General features: G+C 51.5%; 8 protein-coding genes across 8 annotated transcripts; 2 read left to right on the top strand and 6 right to left on the bottom strand.

The window, feature by feature from the left end:
- Nucleotides 1–341: 341 nt before the first annotated feature.
- N7496_001485 (uncharacterized protein) lies at nt 342–1,668 on the bottom strand (the record flags this gene model as incomplete). The annotated part of the gene is made up of 2 exons (XM_056694416.1): nt 342–1,297; nt 1,362–1,668. The coding sequence occupies 2 exons, from the start codon at nt 1,666–1,668 to the stop codon at nt 342–344; spliced, it is 1,263 nt and encodes a 420-aa protein (XP_056561145.1).
- Nucleotides 1,669–2,667: 999 nt separating this feature from the next.
- On the bottom strand, nt 2,668–4,697 carry N7496_001484 (uncharacterized protein; the record flags this gene model as incomplete). The annotated part of the gene is made up of 2 exons (XM_056694415.1): nt 2,668–3,901; nt 3,955–4,697. 2 exons carry the CDS (start codon nt 4,695–4,697, stop codon nt 2,668–2,670), a joined length of 1,977 nt encoding a protein of 658 aa, XP_056561144.1.
- Nucleotides 4,698–5,288: 591 nt separating this feature from the next.
- On the bottom strand, nt 5,289–6,903 carry N7496_001483 (bifunctional AAA family ATPase chaperone/translocase BCS1; the record flags this gene model as incomplete). Its single annotated transcript, XM_056694414.1, has 2 exons — nt 5,289–6,653; nt 6,727–6,903. 2 exons carry the CDS (start codon nt 6,901–6,903, stop codon nt 5,289–5,291), a joined length of 1,542 nt encoding a protein of 513 aa, XP_056561143.1.
- Nucleotides 6,904–7,434: 531 nt separating this feature from the next.
- N7496_001482 (uncharacterized protein) lies at nt 7,435–8,816 on the top strand (the record flags this gene model as incomplete). The annotated part of the gene is made up of 4 exons (XM_056694413.1): nt 7,435–7,559; nt 7,634–7,678; nt 7,746–8,381; nt 8,438–8,816. 4 exons carry the CDS (start codon nt 7,435–7,437, stop codon nt 8,814–8,816), a joined length of 1,185 nt encoding a protein of 394 aa, XP_056561142.1.
- Nucleotides 8,817–9,257: 441 nt separating this feature from the next.
- Nucleotides 9,258–11,173, top strand: N7496_001481 (chaperonin-containing T-complex subunit CCT3; the record flags this gene model as incomplete). Its single annotated transcript, XM_056694412.1, has 6 exons — nt 9,258–9,282; nt 9,342–9,408; nt 9,474–9,682; nt 9,745–10,335; nt 10,396–11,033; nt 11,087–11,173. 6 exons carry the CDS (start codon nt 9,258–9,260, stop codon nt 11,171–11,173), a joined length of 1,617 nt encoding a protein of 538 aa, XP_056561141.1.
- A 203-nt stretch (nt 11,174–11,376) lies between these two features.
- Nucleotides 11,377–11,967, bottom strand: N7496_001480 (PRKRIP1 family protein; the record flags this gene model as incomplete). The annotated part of the gene is made up of 1 exon (XM_056694411.1): nt 11,377–11,967. The coding sequence occupies one exon, from the start codon at nt 11,965–11,967 to the stop codon at nt 11,377–11,379; it is 591 nt and encodes a 196-aa protein (XP_056561140.1).
- A 1,773-nt stretch (nt 11,968–13,740) lies between these two features.
- Nucleotides 13,741–16,520, bottom strand: N7496_001479 (extracellular serine-threonine rich protein; the record flags this gene model as incomplete). The annotated part of the gene is made up of 3 exons (XM_056694410.1): nt 13,741–16,119; nt 16,198–16,383; nt 16,458–16,520. 3 exons carry the CDS (start codon nt 16,518–16,520, stop codon nt 13,741–13,743), a joined length of 2,628 nt encoding a protein of 875 aa, XP_056561139.1.
- A 5,213-nt stretch (nt 16,521–21,733) lies between these two features.
- On the bottom strand, nt 21,734–22,171 carry N7496_001478 (uncharacterized protein; the record flags this gene model as incomplete). Its single annotated transcript, XM_056694409.1, has 1 exon — nt 21,734–22,171. One exon carries the CDS (start codon nt 22,169–22,171, stop codon nt 21,734–21,736), a length of 438 nt encoding a protein of 145 aa, XP_056561138.1.
- Nucleotides 22,172–23,076: the final 905 nt, after the last annotated feature.

Raw genomic sequence — 23,076 nt, 5'->3', positions numbered from 1 at the left:
CAGTGACCCTAGAGACGAAGAAGAGACTATATCCCTAAAAAATAATGTAATAGGAATCAGTGGACCAATGAATCGTTGTTCTATAGCTATCGACGGGATGACGAGGGTTATGGGTAGAAAGGCGGCCGTTTCTGGCGTCAGAGGCTGTCATTTTCGGCGTCGTTTTCACAGGTCCCTATATTCTAGTTGTAAAACGCATGAAAGCGATGAAAGGGATTTCCAGACACACCAGGAACCTATGAAGACATGAATATGATGAAGCTAATTACATAGAAAAACTCAATAAAAGATGGCAGGGTATTATGTATGAACGTCCAATATCCGCATGTCAACATTTACTTTCAATACCTATGCCCCGATGTATAGGAAATCGGCGTCTCCGCGTACGAAAGAGGCCGCTGATCCGGAGCCGACACAGGAAGCTCGGCAACAAAGCTTCGCGCATCCATCTCTTGTGGTAGGGGACCGGATTGGAACTTCTGTTCTGCTTGGTATGCATCGACAGCGGCGTATTTGTGGTACGAGGATCCACTGACCTCCGACGGTGAGGGAACATCGCTCATGGGAGGGGGAGGGGGAGGAGGTGGTGGTGATGACATAGTGCTACCCCCCGTAGGAGCTGGCTCGTACGTGGGCTGTTGATTCTTCTTCTTCTTTTTCATCAAGAAGAACATGAAGATGGCTGCACCGATGCCAGCCAGGCCTACTACTCCACCCACCACACCTCCAGCAATTGCGGCGGTGTTGGAATGGTGAGACCCGGAATTAGATGCCGCCGACGATCCTGTTGCTGAACCTGAGGCCGCACCTGATGAAGCAGCGCCAGAGGATGTTGGTACGTTTCGATTCACTGATCCTGTGGCGGCAGCTTGGTTGAAGTAGTCCGAGATGAAGTTGTCGTTCACCAGAGATCCGATCACAGATGCAACTGTGGGTATTCCGTTGTAATAGCTGAGACTCTTGCTAATTGGGACGTTGTTCGAGTATGGGTGGGCCGTCAAATATAGTGTCTGGGTCGTATGTATATTCGAGCATCCGTAGTCTGTGATGGACAGCTCTGGGTATGTCCACTGAATACAAGAGGCAGCGGTAGGCTTCGTGCAGAAGATTGCGAATTCATTTGCAGGTGACTCAGTCAGAGTAGGAGTTGCGGCGACTTGGGCGCTGTCGTAGCAAGTGGTCTCGAACAGGCATTGTTGGGAATAGGCATTGTCGCAACAGCCTACCATGGCGGGATAATTGACATCTGCTGTATGGAAGACGCATTGTGTGTAGCCGTAGCATGCGATTTCGGAGGCTAAAAGAGTCAGAATTGAACAGTGCATGGGTTTCGTGGAGTAATAGAGAGTGGGAGAGCGTACAGTAGTCTAGAATTCCGTCGACGAAACCACATACGCTCGCACTTGCCCATTCCGTATATGTAGTTGTCGCAGGGAGCGCTGCACTTCCAGTTGCAGAGACAATAGTTCCTGTATAAGAGTCGTTATAACCACTATCACGTCGATGTAATCCCCTAAGACCGGAGTCTGCCCAGGGTGTTGCTTCAGCGAGATCCGGCCGCAATGAATCATGAGCAGCGGCAGTTGTAGAAGCCGTCGGATACACCATGGCCTTTGTCAATGGTAATAATAAGAGGGCATAGAGCCCTATAGATTGTTTTTGAACCATCTCGATAGTGGTAGGGTGTGAAAATTCGTGACAGTGTGCGCGTGGCGCACGGCACCCAAGTCCCCTATATACTCCGGAGTGCAGCCGACCAAGACCCCCTCTCAGCAAGAAAATTCCTCATTTCCCGACTGGCCTTTAGCTTGCTTTTTCATACGGAGCACGATCGTACCGAGTTTGATAGGCTTCGGCTGGAAATTCCCCACATGCTCGCTTCTCAGCCTCGTATGAGTGGTAAGTTTGTGCCTTAGCGTGAGCCGAAGGCTTTAGCCTCCAGAACAACCTCGTGAATACGAGGTCGGCTAAGCAGCAGATTGGATGGGTCTCAGGATAGTGATTGATGATGCCCAAGACCAAGGATCAGGATGCATGTTAATTTCCATTCCCCATATATTTTCTATCTTCCTGGACATATTTTTGACAGGATTGCTAGCTCAGGAAGGGCCTCATTAAGGTACGGTGAGGAGGAGACTAGCACTCCGTACTGTGGAGGAATAGGGGTCCAAGGGCCATGACCCACATAGAGCCTCCATTAGGGGTCTCAAGCCCGGAGTAGTTATCGATCGAAAGTCTAATGGCCCGTTGGCGCCGAGAAATCACAGCCCCGAGTCCAGGACGCTTTGGCCCATTGACGCAGGGAAAACGAGGCGCTATCGCGTGGGCTTTCTCCATCTTTCACCGTCACAGTCTGTATGTACTGTACAGACTCGCCGAAGCCTAGACCCATGGATCTGCTTGCATGATTCTTCAAATACAGAATGCGATAAGGATCGCAAATGAGCCCGGAATATTATACTCGTTCTCCCCCGCTTGGCTAATTTCCGTCCTAGGGCTGGTGGCGTTGGAGTGGAGCAAGTGTGCCGAGCTGATTCTTGGGATAGGGTGGATTCGAACGAAGACGCATAAACAATCACAATTCATTGGGTATAGCAAGCCAGATCATTACTCCCGTCGCTCTAAAACAGCAGATATAAAGCACCAAAGACTCGATCCGAGACCAGCTCAGAACTTCTCACTCGTCACGCAACGCGTCGAGTGAACCAACAACCATGCCAGGATTTTGACCATCAACGTCAACCCCTTCACCAACATCTCCAGTCCGAAAAACAATATTTTCAACAAGGTCCGCGTAATGCCAGGAAGCTTCTCGCCTTCTCGCGACGATCCCTTGCCGTAGCGGCCATATTTCTCGAGGTCGAATTCCTCGACCACAATCTCTTGGCCTTTCTTCGTAGTCCGCACCTGACCTGACGGCGTGGACTGGTATCTATCCCAGAATTTAAAGAAACTTTTTCTTTTCGAAGCCCCCTCTGCTTTGGTATTTGCAGCCCGAATCTGAGACGCGAGCTGGAGACTTTCGGCGTAGTCTTCTCGTTCTGCCTGTGTCGTGATGAGCGGCCCGCGGTACGGTGCACTAACACCCTGTAACGAACCCGGCTCGGTGAAACTAGGCGATCGGAGTTCCATGTCTGCCAAGATTGGATTCGTAGCTTCGTCCGAGACTGCGACTGCGAGCATGGCTGCGATGAGCGAGTCGATAGCATAGAGCGAAGGAATAGTGGCAATGACAGCAGCAGGTGAGATGGTCAGGGTCCTGGTTGCAAAGTCCAGAGATGCCAACGCCTCATCCGAGTCAGCAACTGGGAGAGTTGAAGTGCGTGGGTTAGCAGCTTGCTGCGCCGCTGCCAGGGCCATCGATGATGGGGGACCAGTAACGAGGATCGTTGGGGCTTGATGAGGCATCGCGTCGTTGGATGGTGCAGAAACCGTGATGTACAAGATTCCCGAAGACTTGGATCGCACGGGGGAGAGAGGGATACCCTCAGCTCCCACCAGCGCTGGGGGCTGTCGTTTGGACAGCGAGGGATGCCGAAGCTCGTAGAGCCTTGAGTTGCGATTCCAGGATAAACGGCACGACTCTTGCGCAGCTGCCCGCCTGAGAGCTTGATTCTCTACATCCGCAGCCTCGGATGGAGCGAGTTGATGGAGTTTGCTGATTTCATCTGCTTGCTCGATAGCAAGCATGGCGGCTAGCCTCGAGAAGAGAAGAGCAACAAGGCCATCATGGGGATGCTCACGACGTCCACGGTCTTCCAGACTCAAAGTCATGATGGGTACATCGCTGTTAGCTTTACATGGAGCTCCTCGCGAGATCGATAGTTCGTCATTTTCATAGGTCTGTAGCGTGTAAAATGGCTGTTGAGAATTGCCAAATGTGAAGGTCGCGGGTCCAGTTCTTGATTGGAGTTAGCCACTGGCCACATAACGTATAGTTTTGGGAATAAATACCTTGTCATGTGGAGGTTGAATGTTCCAGCGAGATTTTGAGGCCGTTGGCCATTAGCAGCCTCCCATAGCATCTCCAACTCATATGGAGTCGAGTATCGAATCTCCTCCGAATCCGAAACACCATTTGGAAAGTTCAAAACGCTCGCGGGAACAGTCTTTGGGCCCAAGACATGATCGATCTCGGAAGAAGTAGTTAGGGTGAGTTGCGGTCTGCGTGACTTCTTAGAAGGTTTATCATCACTCGACATCTGGGATTGCGTAGTTTGATTGCTCAGAGGGAGTTTGGGATCGAAGCGAGGAAACATTGATCTCATGGGAACTGGCGAGACAGAGGACTGAGACGATTGAGGTGAAGCCGTTGAGCTGGCAGTATGATTACTGCTACTACTGCTAGTGCTAACGCTGCCTTGTGATTGCAAAACTCGTGCAGATGACTTGTTCTCTTGACGGCTTCGGCTGCGAGGGGACCGAGGTGACTTGGAACTAGGTGATGATTCCGCCACGGACGGAGATTTGGTCCGTGTATTTGGTGGTTGAGATGGCGGGGGAGGAAATGAAGAAGTGTCTTCGATGATTTGTAGCAGCACAGACTCGGCTTTAGTCGAATCTTTGATTTCATTGAGAGAAATCGGAGATGCAGGCTCAACTTTCACAGCGGGTGGTTTCTTGACGCCTCTGCGAAACGGGTTCTTGGCCGCTTTTACCTCCGGCGAAGGCGGAGGAAATAACTGAAATTGACTCATCGCGGCAGTCGTGTCGTAGTAGAATGATACAGTGCTTTCAGTGACAACTGCACTTGGAGAGGATATGGTAGGCTCGTTCGGTGTCCCGAGCAAGCTTGACAGGAGACGCGAAAGAGCGCGACCAGGGGGAGGGATGTTTCGACTGACATATACTCCATGGCAATTGATGAAATCTGCTGGATCTTGCGGAATCGCAGTAAGATGTGCTGATATTCTGCGGCCATAGTATGTGACAACCCTATTTTTGGTGTAGGCGCTTAGCAGATGGCGGGTGTGATTGGGCCGCCGCGGTGGGACGAGGATGCTAAGTGCAGGAGGGCGCTACGATGAGAGCCGCTGATTGGTTTTGAATCCTTCAAATTCATTTACTTCTAGCCACTCTGACCTCAGATTGGTGGTTGGCATTGTGCAGAAGTCACACCGTTAGGTTTTGTTGTGTTGAGCGTCGGCGCATACACAACAGGCTTTGGCGGCACAACCCCGCGGGGGGTTGGGCAAAGGAACGCACCTGCAGGGTTGTCGGTAAAAAAACGAGGATATCTATACATTGACTCGATCATGCAGGATCATATTTACATCATATGGTACAAGTTATTCGCTTCGACCCTGGTCATGCCCCGAAGCCTCATCATGGACGGAATAGGTAAGTCCCTCTGCCATGGCAATCGCGCCCTCCATATTTCCCTTGTTGTACAAAAACAGCCCTTGTAGAGCCGCTGCGCTCGTGTTCTTCGATCGGTCAGCTTTGTGACCTTGCTCATCCTCGATCAAGCCGAGCTGCTGGAGTCGGTCAAGGAAGATCTTTCGGTTGGAGCCATCGGTGTCGATCTCTTCATAGAAACGGTCCCAAAGACGGCCGACTTGGTATCGTGTCACTTCTCCGAGACGCACCGTCATGTCTACGCGCCCCGGTCGGACCAGGGCCTCGTCCAGGCGTTCGACGTGATTGGTGGTGAGGAAGATAATGCGTTCCTCGGCGCTGGCAACGCCATCAAGCGCATTCAGCAGGCCAGAGAACGTGACATTCGCGCCGCGATAGCCGTCAGAGTCGGTTTGAACGCGCCGATTAGAGAAAGCGGCATCTACATCCTCTAGTAGAACAAGGGTTCGATTCGGAACGATGGTGAGAAGATGGTTGAGCCGGTCATCAGTCAAGCCACGTTCACTAAGGTTCAAGATTGCGATATCGTAGTCCAACTCTCCCGCTAGCGCCTGGATAAATGAACTTTTACCCGTACCAGGAGGACCATACAAAAGATATCCTCGACGGTAGGGAATACCACGGTCATGGTACCATGCAGAGCTCGAGATGAAATCTTGGACATCATCTACAATACGCTCCGAGACACCCTCAGCAAGCACAACTGATTCCAGAGGACGCTTGCGTCGAGGGTTGCCAAATGGCCTCCATTCTGTTCCCCAACTGTTGTAGATTGTTGTCTTCCCCTCATGTGACTTTGCAGCGTACGCATGAGCTTCCGTAAAGAGGTCTTCGAAGATATGGCGTTGAGAGTAGAGAGTAGTCAGGGTGATGGTCTCCCAAGGCTTTCCAGTTTGGATGTCGCGGGATTTGGATTCTCGCACTCGGTTCACGAAGACAAACGCGTTTTTATACCGTAGAATATGCTTGCCGGGACCTGGAACTAACGAGAAGTGTGTATGAATAGCGCCATTGGAGTGTTCAACCTTCGAGGTCTGGATAGAGAGGTGGCGCATGCCGGGGGTCATTTTGTGGAGGAGGCGGTCGACGAAGCCGGTACTGTTGGCAGCTGCGCGGGTGGTGTTGAGCTGCGATTGTTGATAAAGCGTCATCCAGTGGAGGAACCATGGGTATGAGTCGTCCTTGATGCTGATCTCCACATCCACTAGCATTCGGCGACGCAGGAGAGCTGCGCCATGGCGAACTCCCCTCTGCGCAAACGTCAAACCTGCACCTAGCGCTCCGAGGCCGAAACCCTGGACAGGAACATGTTCGTCAGCAATTCAATGTCTTTGCGACACCAAGAGTCATCGGGATAGGGCCACATACAGCCGTGAACAAGGGATTGCTCGTGACCTGCGACCAGAGGCTGCCATCTCCCTTCGATACCACTTGCTGCACCGTCGCCTGGGCAGATGGGGATCCCCCAGTCCTTTGCTGCAGAATCAAATCTGTGGCAGACGGAGCAGCTGAAGGCACCACATTAGAAGCACCATTGGGCTCCATGCCGGCCTTATCGAGTTGAAGTTGTGGACGTCAAAAGGTCCAATCGACGATAAGAAACATCATCAGATATCGGAGTTACAACGGGCCGATGATCGTTGCCTCCCCCCGGTTGCACAGCGGCAAGTCAGCCATGGAATGATCTACAGAAGCCTGGATCGATGCAAGTTTATTCGCCTATCTCGCCGGTCTAAACAAAACTCCATTGGTACCCGATCATCATCGATCATGATTCCAATCATGATTCTAAGCCGGTTACGGGGTTCGCATGTTGCCGTCGGAGTGTGAGACTCTCCGACGCGGAGTTACCGGGCTTAGCTATCGATGGCTTTTTCCTTCCTCGTCATCTTACTGTACTTCCCCAATCACATAACCGGGACGCCTGGCGTAGGGTCCGCGCGCTGTTCGATTCGAGGGGTAAATTGCTGGCCTTAAAGCATCCCAAGTTCCCCATCGATGCGAAGCTTCCTACAGCGCCCCCGGTTTTGTCAACCGACAAATCTTTGGCGTGTTTCCTCCTGTCCTGTACGAAATATGGGATCAACCACTACTGGCGTGCTGTATGCCCTCAGTGTGGCCACCTCACCGGCCAGACCTGCCCCAGAAGATGCTTCGGCGAAGAGTCATCATGCGAAATCGGGCTATAGGAACCCCTGGGAGTAAGTTGTGTACTTCATATTCCCTCCCAGCGTCTTATGTGAGACTATGATGCTAATCAGACGATCGCATACAGCTCATGGAAAGATGTCACCATGAAGATTCCTGCCGAAATTCTGATGTAAGCTCAACTGTGACAATTTTATGCTTTATTACCCATATTCTGACGTCTTTTGCTTTCCCAATAGGCGTCGCTTGATGGGCAAGGCAAATGTCCCTAATACAACTGCGCCGACAGTCCCCGTCCGCAAGCCCGAATTCCTTCCGAGTCGAGAAACTCCTAACCTCCGCGCAACATGGCTCGGACACGCCTGCTACTATGTCGAATTCCCCGGTGGCCTGCGGGCACTCTTTGATCCCGTACTAGAAGAACGTTGCGGTCCTTACAACATGTTGGGCCCGAAGCGATTCACGGATGCCCCGTGCAAGATCAAGGACATCCCCATGATTGACGCAGTCTTCATATCTCACAATCATTATGACCACCTCTCATACCCCGGAGTTATGGAGATCGCGAAGCGACACCCGAACTGTCACTTTTTCGTTCCATTGGGCGTAAAGGCCTGGTTCAAGAGCTGTGGTATTAACCAGGTCACCGAGCTGGACTGGTGGGATGAGCGTGATATCACACTGTCACCTTCGGAGCAAAAGGAGGTTAAGGTCGAAGTAGTTGGAGATGCTGCTTCCACTGCAGCAGGGATCAAGGCGCGGATCGGGTTCCTACCCTGCCAGCATGTTACCGCTCGTACCCCATTCGATCGGCACCAAACTCTCTGGGGCTCCTGGGCCGTTGAGTCTGGAGGCAAGCACCTTTACTTCACAGGGTATGTCTGGGCAATGAACCTTTGCTGGATAGGGAGATTGGCTGACCTTATAACAGCGATACTGGATACCGCACTGTCCCTGAAGTGCCTGAGGGAGAAGACGATCATGATCCTAAGTACGATTTTCCCATCTGCCCTGCTTTCAAGCAGATTGGTGAGTTCCGTGGACCATTCGACTTGGGACTGATCCCCATTGGTGCATATGCCCCTCGCCATATGTTCAGTTCTGCACATGTGGATCCCCATGATGCGGTGCATATTTTCCAAGAAACCAAGTGCAAGAAGGCATTGGGTATGCATTGGGGTACGTGGGTGCTCACCGAGGAAGACGTGCTCGAGCCACCTGAGAAACTCAAGACCGCACTCAAGAAATTCGGCCTGCCGGAGAAGGGTGTATTTGACGTGTGTGAAATTGGAGAGAGCCGGGAGTTTTGACCAGATGGCGCTGGATGGATGTTTAATGGAAAATCATCTACTGTACGATAGTTGAAGCACATACGAGGTGAATAGCCATCTATGGATGACAATCTACCATAATTTGTGATTTATCATGAACTAGGCCCATGATAAGTTGTCTTTGATCTTCCCCTTTCAGTATAATTTCAGTTCAATAATGAAATCAATATCAATCTACAACACTCAATAGTTCCTAGCGGGGAATACTCAACTGGCCGGAGTAGATCTGTTTGCCTGGTTTGTCATGCCCGTTTGGGTTTAGTGTCAGGGAGCTCCCACTTTGGAAATTTGGGATGCGGGCGACCTTCGACGTGGATCCGAGTTGGCTCCTTTTCTGTGTCCATTGGGAGTGTTCTTGTTCCATCTGCCTCAAGTTCACTTTTTACATTCCTCCGATCCCACACTAGACCCTCCGCCAACATGCAGGCTCCAGTGGTGGTGATGAGTACGATGCCCCTCATTCCCGTTTATCGTCCTCCCGGCTGATGCTAACCCGCCGAATAGACACCAATGCCGGTGACCGTCAGGTCGGTCGCCGCGCACAGCTTTCCAACATTACCGCTGCGAAGACGTACGCAATTCCCATGACCCATTTCAAGGCCTAACCATCGCCTCCGGTGCTAATACATTCCACAGTGTTGCCGACATCATTCGGTCATGTCTCGGTCCCAAGGCCATGCTGAAGATGCTGCTCGACCCCATGGGCGGCATTGTTCTGACCAACGACGGCCACGCCATTCTGCGTGAGATTGAAGTCTCGCACCCCGCTGCGAAGAGCATGATCGAGCTCAGCCGGACCCAGGATGAGGAGGTTGGAGACGGAACCACAACGGTCATTATCTTGGGTATGGATCTGATCCCACTTGGAGGGGGAATGCTCGATGGACGCTTGCTGACATTTTACTAGCCGGTGAAATGCTCGCCCAGGCTCTCCCCCAGCTCGAACGTAACATCCACCCCGTCGTCATCATCTCCGCCTTCAAGCGCGCCCTGGCCGACGCTCTCCAGATCATCGAGGAGGTTTCCGTACCCGTCGATATCCACGATGACAAGGCCATGTACACTCTTATCCAGTCCTCCATCGGAACCAAGTTTGTCTCTCGGTGGTCCGATCTGATGTGCAGCTTGGCCCTCCGCGCAGTGCGGACGGTCTCCTTCGATGTGGGTGGTGGCAAGCAGGAGGTGGATATCAAGCGGTACGCCCGTATCGAGAAGGTTCCCGGTGGTCAGATTGAGGATTCCGAGGTCATCGATGGTGTCATGGTCAACAAGGATATCACTCACCCCAAGATGCGGAGGAGAATCGAGAACCCCCGCATTCTCCTGCTGGATTGCCCCCTGGAGTACAAGAAGGGCGAGTCCCAGACCAACATCGAGGTCTCCAAGGAGGACGACTGGAACCGTATCCTGCAGATCGAGGAGGAGCAGGTGAAGCACATGTGTGAGGCTATCTTGGCCTTCAAGCCCGACGTTGTCATCACCGAGAAGGGTGTTTCCGGTAAGTCAGCCCCGTGACGGCGGCAACAGTGCTTCCATTCTAACTTTCCGTCAACACTAGATCTTGCACAGCACTTCCTGATGAAGGCCAACGTCACCGCCCTCCGTCGTGTGCGAAAGACCGACAACAACCGTATCGCCCGTGCTACCGGTGCCACCATCGTCAACCGTGTCGACGACATCCAGGAGTCCGATATTGGTACCCGGTGCGGTCTGTTCGAGATTGAGAAGATTGGTGACGAGTATTTCACATTCATGCGCAAGTGCACGTCCCCGAAGGCCTGCACTATCCTCCTGCGCGGCCCGTCCAAGGATATCCTGAACGAGATTGAGCGCAACCTCCAGGACGCTATGGCCGTTGCCCGTAACGTCATCTTCCACCCTCGCCTGTCACCCGGTGGTGGTGCCATCGAGATGGCTGTCTCTGTGAAGCTTGGACAGCTGGCTCGCTCTGTCGAGGGTGTGCAGCAGTGGCCCTACAAGGCCGTTGCTGACGCCATGGAGGTCATCCCGCGGACATTGGCCCAGAACGCTGGTGCCAGCCCCATCCGCGTGCTGACTCGCCTCCGTGCTAAGCACGTCGAGGGTCACACCACCTGGGGTCTGGACGGCGAGTCCGGCAACCTGGTTGACATGAAGGAGTACGGTGTTTGGGAGCCGGAGGCTGTCAAGCTCCAGAGCATCAAGACCGCAGTCGAGGTAAGCTATCCACAATCCCACCTCTGTAATCACATTGTACTAACTGCCTATAGTCTGCATGCCTGCTCCTCCGTGTCGACGACATTTGCAGCGGCAAGTCGGCGCAACAGGCTGGCAACGTTGGCGGTGGCGAGGAGTAATAGACGAGCAAGACAAAAAAGAAAAAGAACAGGAGACAATGATCCATGGACTTGAGGTCCGTACATATAATGCTACACGACTGCCTCTGGGGTGTTTCTTTTCTGTATGAATATCCTAGACCAAAATGAACTGTCATATGGGTATCTTCGTATAATATTGTACAAGTAACAGCTATGATGGCTCTCCAAACTAGGGCAATTCTTCAATCTTCATCATGGATAATCACACCAGGTACCTCGGCCGATGGATAACCCTCGACACCATCCGCAGACTGATCCATATCCCGGTTCGGCGGCAGAAGTCCCTTCATCGACGGCCTATCAACATCCATAGCCCCATTCCCACCATCGGCCTTCTTATTCCCACTCCTCGCCGCGCGCTTCTTCTCCCTCCTCCGCCGATTCTTCTCCGTCTTCTCCTCATCCTTGCGCTTAGTCTCCTCCCGCTGCTTCTCCCACTCCGCATCCCCCTTCTCCCGATCCACCTCAGACTGCATCAGTCGCAGACGCTCATATTCGCGCCGCCGACTCGCCTTGTAGACGTGGAACTCGCCGGAGCCCGCACCCGCCGATGAACCCTGCACATTGGCGACGATTTCTGGTGGCGGGGCGAGTGAGGATGAGGTGCGTTCTTTCGGGGCCCCGGGGAGTCGGAGCTCCTTTGAAGGGTCTTTGAAGAGGGTTTCAATTTGGTTGGCGTGTTCGGAGACGGGGGTTATGGCGCGGCGTTTGGTGGGCCGTTTGCTGCGTGGGTCGGCGCTTGTAGGGACGGACTCGGGGCCTGGTTCCGACATGATGGTGATTTGGTAGGAGGTAGGTTGGGAGAAGATGTAGATAACACAGGGCTGAACGGGATAGCTGTTGCGCCCAGTCTTGTCGGGACGTTGCGATTGATATGGCTTTGTGGCCGGAGGTGTTGCGGGGCTTCAGACCAGGGTGGCTTGTTGTTGAAAAATGGTATGTCTCACGAATGTTCTTGCAGACTAGAAACTAGAGTATAGTTGCGATTGAGGCAAGGTGAGAGGTTGTCATTAGCAGCGAAAAAGACCGCGGGGAGCTCGGGGCGGGAGGCAGATTCTGCCGGTTTTATTTATTAGTAGTATAGCTAGGGGAGTTATGATATTAAACTAAATCGATCTCATCTTTTTTTTCTCGTCTTTTTCTTCTCCATGGCCAGGCGATTCTCCAATTCCTCTTCGAATGGGCCGGAATATTGTCACCAGCACAGAGAACCTCCGATGTAAACATGTCAGAGCTAGAAGTTGCAGGCAGAGAGGTTATGTCGATTAGCGCGTGCATAGCACAGCACCAGAGGTGATCATCACCAGCACACCGTTGTAATAGGGCCTTGCGTTGCGCGTTATCTATGGATCGGGGCGCAGAAACGGTGTTCGTCTTGATGCTTTGCTTGCTGATATTGTCGGTCAAGCTACGCACCAAATCCTTCGACATGGTCGTATCGCTGGTATCTATGAGTCTGTCAATGATGACCTCACGCTGCTGCTGGCACAAGGTGCCAAAGTAATACCACTCCAGATCTCCCTCACGATCTGTCGACAAAGCACCACCACTACTGGCAGGACCACCACTAGCCGAAGCCGTGGTCTTTCGTTTGCCATCCCGCCAGGCGAATCGAAGCGAAGTCCTGTTGCCTGTTAGACATTTTACCCTTATGCGTTTGCCGGGTCTTATGATAAACGCACATTAGGCAGAGACCGTATATCGCCTCGTAAGGATCCACCTTGAAGGGATGTTTGGTTAATTGGGACTTCGCAAACAGTGATGGAACCGCCTTCATGAGCTGGCAGGCGTACCACATAGTGAAGAAATTGGCAGTTTCACTGATGTGGAAATTGTCCGGAAGGTCTGAGCGGGCATCAAAGCCAAGTGTGGCCGAGAACTTCCTCGATAGTTGGGGGCTGAGGCTGGTCATCGGACGCCACCCAGCCATAGTCGGTCTGTCGGAAGTCATAGTTTAACTTGATGATCCGATGGGCTTTGTCATATTCAGGCAGGCCGTAGTATTGCGGCAGCGCAAATGACGGTGGAAGCGAGGGCCTTGCCACGGCAGGAGATTTGGCGGAGATAAATGCACTGTGTACTAGAAGTGAGAGGTTGGTATGAAGTTGGGGTATTTGATAGCCATTATCAAGTAGTAGAATGGATATGAGATTACATGGATGATCAAGAGTCTATATGGATCTACATATAGCCTTATCCACTCAGATAATTCACGAGGTCTATTGTATGCAATTAGGGAGTGAATATTAGAATACAAAATCAAATTCCCTCGTGGTGGGCATTCAAATCAATCAGTCCGTCCACGGCTTTAGTCGCGTACTCGGCTCAATCATCAGCGATGGGAGCGTCGACGAGACACAAAAGTCGGGAACACTGAGAAAAGATCAGAAAGGAAAATTTCAGGTGCCAGACTTGCACGGTGATATGTAAAGCACAAAGATCGAATTTCAGAACACATATGTAAAAGAAGATAAAATGTCACATGGGGCATCCAATGCCCAGCAAAGAGATCACTTTGGAGAAAGAAATGGCAGAGCATAGCACGTTTAGAGCATCAGGCCAAGGAAGGCAGCCACGGAGCCCAGAAGGAGGCTGGAAGCGATCGACACGGTCGAGGCCGAGTTGAAGGCAGTGGGCGAGGCGGTGGCAGTGGCCTTAGTGCTGACATAGGGAGTGGAGCTCACAGCGGCGGTGACCCAGGTAGACGAGGCAGCAACCGGGGAAGGAACCTTGCCAGTGTTGGCGGGAGAGGCACCGCTGGGAGCAGCAGGAACCAGACCGACAGTGGTAGCTGAGCCCGAGGCAGTCTCAGTCACGAAGCTAACCTGGGGAACGGTGACGGTGTAGGTCGAGTAGGTGATGGTAGTGCAAGGGGCCGCGGGGGCAGAGGTGACAGCAGGCGAGGTAACACCAGCGCTGGCAGTGGCACCGCTGGCACCGCTAGGAACAACGGTGGGGACCAGAGTAATGGTGGAAGGAATAGCAGTCACGATGCCAGGGTTAGTAGGAACCCAAGCGGCGCAAATACCGGTGAAGTAAGACAGAGCATTCTGGATCTCCTCCTTGGAGGAACCCCAGGCCTGGACACAAGAGATGACCTTGTCGGTGAACTCGCTGTTAGGGCAGAAGCACTTGGCATCACTGTTGGAGGTACACTTGGGAACGAGGCTGAGCCAGGTGTTGATGCACTGGGGCACAACATTGGGGCAAGACGAGGTAGGCACAGGGCTAGAGACAGGCGAGGTCTCGGTAGCGCCAGCACCAACGGGGGTGGTACCGGAGCCAGATGAAGCAGTGGCGGTCGCGCTAGCACTGCACTTAGTGCAAACGGTGTGAGTGGAAGTCACGGTGATGGTGGACTCGGTGCTGGTGGTGATCACAGTGGTGGAAGAGCCAGAGCTGACAGTGCTGGTGACAGGGCAAGTAGTGACAGTCTCGTAGGTAGTGATGTAGGTGGTGGTATCCTCAGAGGGAACGGAGGTAGAGCCAGCGCTAGCGCCAGTGGGGATGGAGCTGGCAGGGACAGTGCCAGAGGGAGCAGGGCTAGACTCGCTGGAGCCAGGGGCAGTCTCCGTAGGGCTAACACCGGTAGGGGCCGACTCCGATGGGCTGGCGGTAGATCCAGCAGGGGCACTCTCGGTGGAGGAAGATCCTGCAGGGGCAGTCTCAGTGGGAGTAGATCCAACAGGAGTAGACTGGCCAGCGGCGGGAGTAGTCTCAGTCACAGGGCACACGGTGGTTGAGATAGCAATGGTCGAGGTGACGACAGTGGTGGAATCAGCCGGGCAGTTGGTAACGGTAGGAGCACAGCTAGTGATAGTGATCTCGCTAGTGGTGTACACAGTGGAGGTAGTCCACTGAGGAGGAGAGCTGGCACCGGGCGTCGTAACGGCAGCTGGGGAGGTCGCAGCAGGCGAAGAACCAGCGGGAACAGATCCAGAAGGCGAGCTGGGGGAGGAGCTGTCACCAGGAGCAGGCGATGTAACGGGCGAGCTACCGCTGGGACCAGCAGGGCTAGTCACTGGAGAGCTACCGCTAGGGCCGGCAGGGGTGGACTCAGTTGGCGTAGAGCCAGCGGGGACACTCTCAGTGGGAGTAGAGCCAGCAGGGGCGGTCTCGGTGGGAGTAGATCCAGCAGGAGTAGACTGGCCAGCGGCGGGAGTAGTCTCAGTCACAGGGCACACGGTGGTTGAGATAGCAATGGTCGAGGTGACGACAGTGGTGGAATCAGCCGGGCAGTTGGTAACGGTAGGAGCACAGCTAGTGATAGTGACCTCGCTAGTGGTGTACACAGTGGAGGTAGTCCACTTAGGAGGAGAGCTAGCACCAGGAGTGGTACCGGCAGCCGGGGAGGTCGCAGCAGGCGAAGTACCAGCGGGCACAGAATGAGAAGGCACACCAGGCACGGATGAGCCAACGGGGCTAGAGGCAGTAGGCACTGAAGCAGTGGGCACTGAAGCAATCGAGGACGAAGAGCTACCGCTGGAGGGGGTGGGGGTAGGCAAGGCCGAAGTAGTACCGGGAGTGCAGTCAAAGCCCACGCTGTAGATGCCAAAGTCGCAGCTATCGTGGTCACTGTGGTCGGGCAGCTCAAAGGAGACGGAGGTAGCACCACCACACTGGTCGTTGGTCACAGTAGTTCCGGCAGACGAGCAAGAAGCGGTGTTGCGGCACGACGAACCGTCGGGCATGCTATAAACGATGTTCATATCGGTATCCTTGTCGGTGGAGATGTGGAAGTGAGTGATGGAGAAGCCACTCTCGTCGGAGCCGCAAGAGAACGAAGGAGCAGAGGAGCCGCTGCTGCTAGAGCTCGAGCTGGAGCTGGAGCTTCCACTGGACGAGCCACTGCTGTGAGAGCTGCTGCCCGAGGAGGAGGAGGAAGAGCTACCACTCTTCGAAGCAGTACCAGTGATGCATTTCTCCTGTAAGACCTCCAAGTTAGTACACAGAGTCCGAGTGTGAAATCATTTGATATCCAAGTGGGAGGATATGTAACATACACCACGCTTGGAGTGGCTGGCACCACCGAAGCTGTTGCTGCAGGAGAAACCAGAGAAATCGAAGCCTCCATAAGATGAGAACGAACCAGTAGAGAGATCCGACCAGTCGAAGCCCTTCTGCTGCTGCTCGTTACACTTGTTGGAAGAGCGGCTTGGGCTAGAGTAGCACTTCTCTGAGCCCCAGTACTAAATATCCAGAATATGTTAGCATCACGAAACCAATATCACACACCCGCACATTCAACGACGTGTTTGCATACCTCATAAGAAGCCTGGGCCGAAGCCAGGAGCGACAGGAAGGCGATTGAAGTAACGGCCTTCATGATGAAGTTGGATTGTCAACGAGCGACGTAGTTGGATGAATAGAAAGAATTGGCAAAAGAGGGCCAAAAGGGAGCAGTAAGTCTATTCTTATGGCAGATTGCAGACCAGCAACAATCAGAATGAGTGATTGGGGGGAGGCGAATCCCAGATCAAGTTTTGATGCTGAAGACACAGCGAGAGGGACAATCCCTGAGCGAGTGTGGTGAGTGTCGAAACGATGTGGAGTGTGGAGAGAAGGAATATAAAAAAAGAGGGCCGAAAAGGAAAACAAGGAAAAATAACGAAAAGACGAAACAATGGAGAAGCCAACTTCCTGCTTGCCTGGGGAGGCTGCTGCCTTTTAAGACTCGTTGAGGCTACGAGGTTCCTCCATTCTTCCATCTTCTCCAACCGCCACAACAACCCACAAACAACCAATCCACAAACCACACAAAGGAGACCCTGTTCCCCTGGTGGCTTGCAGCTTGATTCGGTAAGTACTTGCTCTACGGAGTTCTTGGTGCTGGGAGGCATAGAAGGGAATGGACAAATGGTAAGACATCCCGTCACAGAAGGCGTTTCTAGTCCGCCAATCGGCTCAACGCTAGAGGAACAGATGAAACGGGGTCCCTCCCCAAAGCAGCCCAGGGTTGGGCTTCAGCGCGAACCGGACATGCTTCTAGTGCAGGAACTGGCTGGAGCAAGCTGCAACAAGGTCTAGCGCCGGCATCAGAATGGTCCAAACAAGACCCAGTCAACTTGCTCAGATGGACCCGGTGCTATCCGTCAAGCGACGATGTCCACTATACCTGACCACCCTACGTCCCTGGACCAATGGGCAAGATCCGGGGATGGTTTAAAAATAGCGCCCCATTCAGACCAGTCCCTGAGTTCCTGAGTCCCTGCAGACCTTGATGAATGAATGATGGGGGGGGTTTTCACCCTTGCGCTTTTTCTTTCGGCGGTCCGTCAGGCCCGATGTGACGAACGAAAGGCTGGCGCCAGATCGACATGGACTTGCAGACACAAAGCCGACCGAAGAACAATGGAGTTCCCAAGACTTTGGAGGCGATCGACACTTTGGATGTCCAGCTCGCCCTACAGATAATCCTCAATGCCGATGCTTGATTTCATCAGGTCAAATTCGGGCTACGATCATCGCTTCCTTTCCCGAGGTGCATCGCCCGTCTCTTTCATGTCTCCACTGGCGGGGCTAGCCTCCTCGGTCCCGGCTTTACCGACGAGGCTGCCAGGCTGGGAGCCAGGATCAAGCCCGCATCGACTTTGCTTGCCATTGATTAATTTTCAGGTACGAAGTACGAGGTACGGACAGACGATGTAGGACTCGTCCACCGTACAGACCGAGTACCGCAGTCCATTGTGCATTACTACTACCCTACATTCTGCAACCCACTTCGTCGGAGAGCGACCGATCAGAAAACCCAGCATCCTCAGGGCTCCGCATCTGCAGGGTGGAATAGCCAGTTTGCCGCCGGCGTCTCGCCCTGAAACTTCTCGCTAGAGAGAGATGAGTCTGCTGGTCTTGATTCATGCCAAGCAGGGGTCGATGACCTGACAACCTCTGGAAAAGCCTGCTCACTACACATTATTATTACATACTACGAACTGGCAAAGTACAGTACATGCAACTTCTTCCTACTGACTAGCGAACTAATCAGCTCACTTGTTAGCCCATCCAGAAGGAACCCTTTGCACTAACGTTCCTCGGTGGGGGGAGTGGTCCCCGGCGCCGCCCTGACTGGTTAGACCATCTTGGCCCCGGCGTTAGCGACGGAGCAAGTCTTTGTTCCTGCATCCATCGTGTGCAACCGATGCCAAAGATGGGCCTCTCCACCTTCAAGTCCCGATCGATTGCTCCACTGGAACCAGAATCTGCTATGCTGGATGCGAGAGATGTCGCGTCGGTTAAAGGTACTCGGCGAACTCGGCGACCTTCCACATCTTCATCGGATTTTATCAGGCACCGACTGAGTTCCCCGGATGTGATGTGTTTCGCATGAATTGCTCACATTTCGTTTCACGAAACGGATATCAACGTTCGTGGTCAAGACCAAGGCCAAGGTTTTGCCGCCCCTGGCCATGTGTCGCACGATTGCTTTGTTTGCAGGCTAAGGCGCCCTCTAAAAATACCGGCGAATGGTACCCGCTACAAGCATCACTTGGCGCCCTAAGGCAAGTATTAGGGAAAATCCTAACCATGTCTACAGGAACCTATCCATGATTCTTCAAACCAGAGGTTCGTTCTCGGTTTTTAGCTCCAGATAGGACCCTAAATGCAGGATCCCGCTTGCATCGCGAGGAGAACGTTTCGCTTTAAACAACGTTGCATCATCGTTCCTCACACTTGCAGCGTGGCTTTTCTTTTGCTTTTTTTCTTTTTTCTGAAGAGTCACACACGTTTCATCGATCAGCATGAAATATCACTGTTGACTGTTCGCTGTTTCCTAGCCATAACTAACCCAATCCAGCGGTTGCTCCTTAGAGTATTCCTTAGCGGGGGAGGCTTGTCGCTAAAGTTAAGAACCTCTCTAGTCCACCACAACTCCGGACTAAATCCTGCTAGTCCATAAACCGGCCTTGTTGAGACCATTGGTGCCACACGAGACTTTAGACTGTCGGACAGAGCTACCCCAGCTCGCGTGGGAAATTTTCCGTGGTGGATATGTTTCGGGCGGGAATTTTGTTGACACTTGACAGATACAACGCAGAGCCCCTGGATGCCCGTGCAGACGTACCAGATGGATTTTACGTCTACGACTCGTAACCCACTGATCACTGATCCCTGATTTTTGAGACTTGCAGGAAGCTCAGTCACAAATCTGAGAAAACCGCTATGTGTCAGGCGTCGGGAGGGCGTGAGATAGATCGCGAGCAGGATATGAGAATGAAGCATATCGTGCTATATCTGAATAGGGTAGTTCCTTGGCAACTTAGAGCTCAAGCATGTTCCGGCCGAGACGGTGAACCTGTCCTAAAAATAAGAGGGATAGGATATACCATCCTAATCAAGTCTTTTATCCGACACTTGAGGTCGATAGTTTACTCAATCCATGTCTTTCTCTAGTACTTGCCTAGCCAAAGAACTCTCAGTGAAGCCCATCTCGATGGTCTTTGAGGTCTGTCAGTATTCATTGATGTCCTGGGGCAGATTGGGAGTTCTCCCATTTGACTACGTACACCGTACCAACATTCCAGCCGGTAGTAGCATCGGGTCAAGGTTTCCTTTTTTGCGGTCCCATCAGGTCGAGATAAGTTGACCTTGTCAAAACGAGCCAGTGCGCCTCCCTATCCCAAATAGGTTCTTCTTGCATTCATTGAAGTGGGATCGCTCAGATTCGTTGCAAACCCCGTTGAGATTTCATCGGGGTAACGTTGTCGGTGCCATTCTAAGCTCATTCTGGACGGGATAGGTCCGGTCATCAATTTTAGTTTTGTGTTCTCGATAAATATTACAGTATATTTGGGCATGGTAGTGAACTAGGATAGTATCTTGCTTCGATTTGTGATTCGATGTCGCAAATGTAAGACAGCCTACACTTTACATTTCGCAAACCAGCGCGGTAAACATCGACGATTGTAGTGTACTATAAGTTACTTAACTTTATGTGAGAAGACGGAGTCCTCATGGTGTAATATAGTCATCTAATCCATATGTTTACATATTGCTGAAATGCAGCGGAAAGTTCAAGACTCACCTACAGAAAGATTCTTAGACTTGACTTACCTATAAATACGCGATTCGAAAGTTATTTACCATTGTCTTGATTCCAGCCTAAATAAAATAACAGCAAATATTTGCGCTTTCCATCATATTCAAGATGTAAAATACTCATCTTGTAAGCCACCACCAAACACCCGCCCTAAAAACCTGCCAAACATGAATCGGCCTACTGAAAAGCCTCGATATCAACGAAAAAGAAGCCTCATAATCAACGCTCACCGCGCCGCGCCAAAAGAAGGTTAAGGATTGTGGGAACCTCACCAAACTGCCAAAGCATATGAAGCCAATCCGAGACTACCAGAATCCCCCGAGAGATAAGATAATGTCTATCTTGGCCATCTACATCCATAGGGGTATCGCATTCGATCCTGATAGGGATAGCATGTCTCACTATAGGCATTGGATCGTCACCCTGGATTATCGTTACGGCTGTGTTGCTTGTGGTTAGAGAGTCGCGGATTGCAAGGAGGGCCAATGCGGAATTCTGGAAAAGCTGGTAGTCCTCGACGATATGGTCGTCCAAAGGGACAATGATGAAGTATGTCCACATATTTGTTGAGTCTGAGTTTATGATTGGGGTTTGAAAAGCTGGAGTATTGTAAAATATCACGTGGAGGAGAATTAGTCTGCGCGTATCTCTTCGAGGAGTCTTGTGGATTGGTAAGGATGTTGAGGGGACCTTGAGGAATGATACTAGGATGATATTATGAGGACGGGGGGGTTTATATAGTCGAGATTAGGCATACTTATTATAGCTGCAGAGATATGGAACAATAGTACGATAATTTTAGAGCTCCTTTTCTTATTCTGAGTGCGTGATACAAAGGCGTTGTCGTCCAGAGTTCTTTGTTCGAATTTTCATACGATGTATTTCTACTCGACCAAAGACTCTTGCCTCGATGTAAAACCAGTGTAGACAATGATTCTTTATGCCTATTTCGAGGAACAATGTCCCTTGTCTTCGAGTGAAAGGCTTATTTCTAGATCTCAAGGCGGGTACGGCAACTCTAACGAATGAAGTGATAGTTTTGCCTGAGAACAAAGTAGGCATTATCCAGGATACGATATGGAGAAAATGGAATAGACGGATATCGGGTCACCTTAACTGATCTTACAGAAAATGTCTTCGCATATATACCGAAAAAGCAAAAGACTAACCAGGGCGTCATGTCGTAGTGCCTGAGAGCCATATAACATTAGAGGGAGTCAAAACTAAGAAATTGACATTATAACTAAGGGATGAAACATCATCTACACAGTTCTCGGCTGTTCTACTCTACGGATTAAATCCACTAGCAACGACTCACAATAACAGTCGAAATACGAAAGAATTGATCGATTGTGAATTTGATATCTTTCGCAAAGAATCCCTCAAACCCTCCTTATCACATCTAATAACTCAGATAGAAAGCTAGACTTCACTCATTAGCAAGAACAAACCTACTAAGAGAACTTACCAAAGTTGACCCTCCCCCCTCCTTCTCCCTCTCATCAAATAAACCCAATCTCCTGCAAAAAGATCTTCATCCCAAACGAAATCCTCCCAAACTCCCTATACCGAAACATCCACCCGGCAACGTTAATTTCCGCCTGCTTAATCAACCACTCCCTCTCATCTTCATCATACAGATCAAACTCACCGGCAGGATCAGTCCCATCCTTAGGTTTGAGATTAACTGCAACAGGCACGAAATTATCCTTCACCAGGGGTCCGTCCCCGATGACCATTTCCAGGTCTCTGTTGTTTGGGACGAGGAGTTCGTGGGTTGCTCTTATGAGGATTGCTAGGTCCTTGTTGGGGGAAGCTTTGAAGGCGTCGATGGTTCTGTTGTCGAGGGGGACGCAGACGTAGATTGTGGTTCTGGAGGGGTTTGGTGGTGGTGGTGGGGTTGTGGGTTGGGATTGAGTGTAATCAGCGGGTGGCTGCATTTTTTTGAGTATGTTGAATTGATTGGAGGCTTAGTGAGGTTTTGATGGAGAGGTATTGTGATGATGGAGTGGTATGGAAGAACTGATGAGTTGATGGCTGGTCTAATGGACGGAGGAGAAGGATGCTTAAATACCTAGTCTTCGTCAATTGAAATCTATACAAGAAATAAACTATCACCAATTTATTCCTAGATGTCCTTTATCTCGATGTGAAACAAACATCTTGTCGCCGACGGTCCTTTGTTCGAATCTCCATGTGCTGTGGTTCATCTCGACCGACGTAAACAATGGCCCATTGTGTTCTATTTCGAAGGCTAAAGCCTCTTGTCTTCAAGTCAGCTCGTGTATACAATGCATCTTTGTGGCTATTTCGAGGAGCAATGCCCCTTGTCTTCAACTCAACGGCCGACTGTGAATTTCCAAGGCGTGTGGAGCCCTAAAATGAAATTGAGGGTACATTATGGTACTTGAAAATAGAAAGCCGTTGTCTCGGCTGCTGCCAGGCTTCCAGGTTGGCAATACGAGGGATCTATTTGTCTCGGACGACTCTTTGGAGGATAGTTTGAACCGGAGTGATCATCATAGGCTAGGAATAGAGAAGTCACGGGCCTCAATTGGAGATCTGACCTAGGCATACCGTATCAATTGACTATTTACATAGGACATGAGACAACAGGTCTCGGTGTGTCTACTCTACAATTTGGCCTACGAGCAACGACTGAATGTTTTAAAAGATTGATTGAAAAGTATGAACCTCACTTAAACTCCATAAGATATCCAAAGGTATCACCATACCCCGCACACAGCGAGGGAGCACATGGCAAGGAAAAAAAAGAAGACAATATAGAAAAGAAAGTAAGAGGAGAAAAAGGAGTGAAAGAATGGCAAAAACATGTCACTCAATG

The sequence above is a fragment of the Penicillium cataractarum genome (assembly GCF_028827025.1).
Source record: "Penicillium cataractarum strain IBT 29864 chromosome Unknown utg000001l, whole genome shotgun sequence".
NCBI classification, from domain to species: Eukaryota; Fungi; Ascomycota; class Eurotiomycetes; order Eurotiales; family Aspergillaceae; genus Penicillium; species Penicillium cataractarum.
The sequence above is the reverse complement of the archived record's forward strand: the minus strand, read 5'-3'. Positions and strand labels throughout refer to the sequence as shown.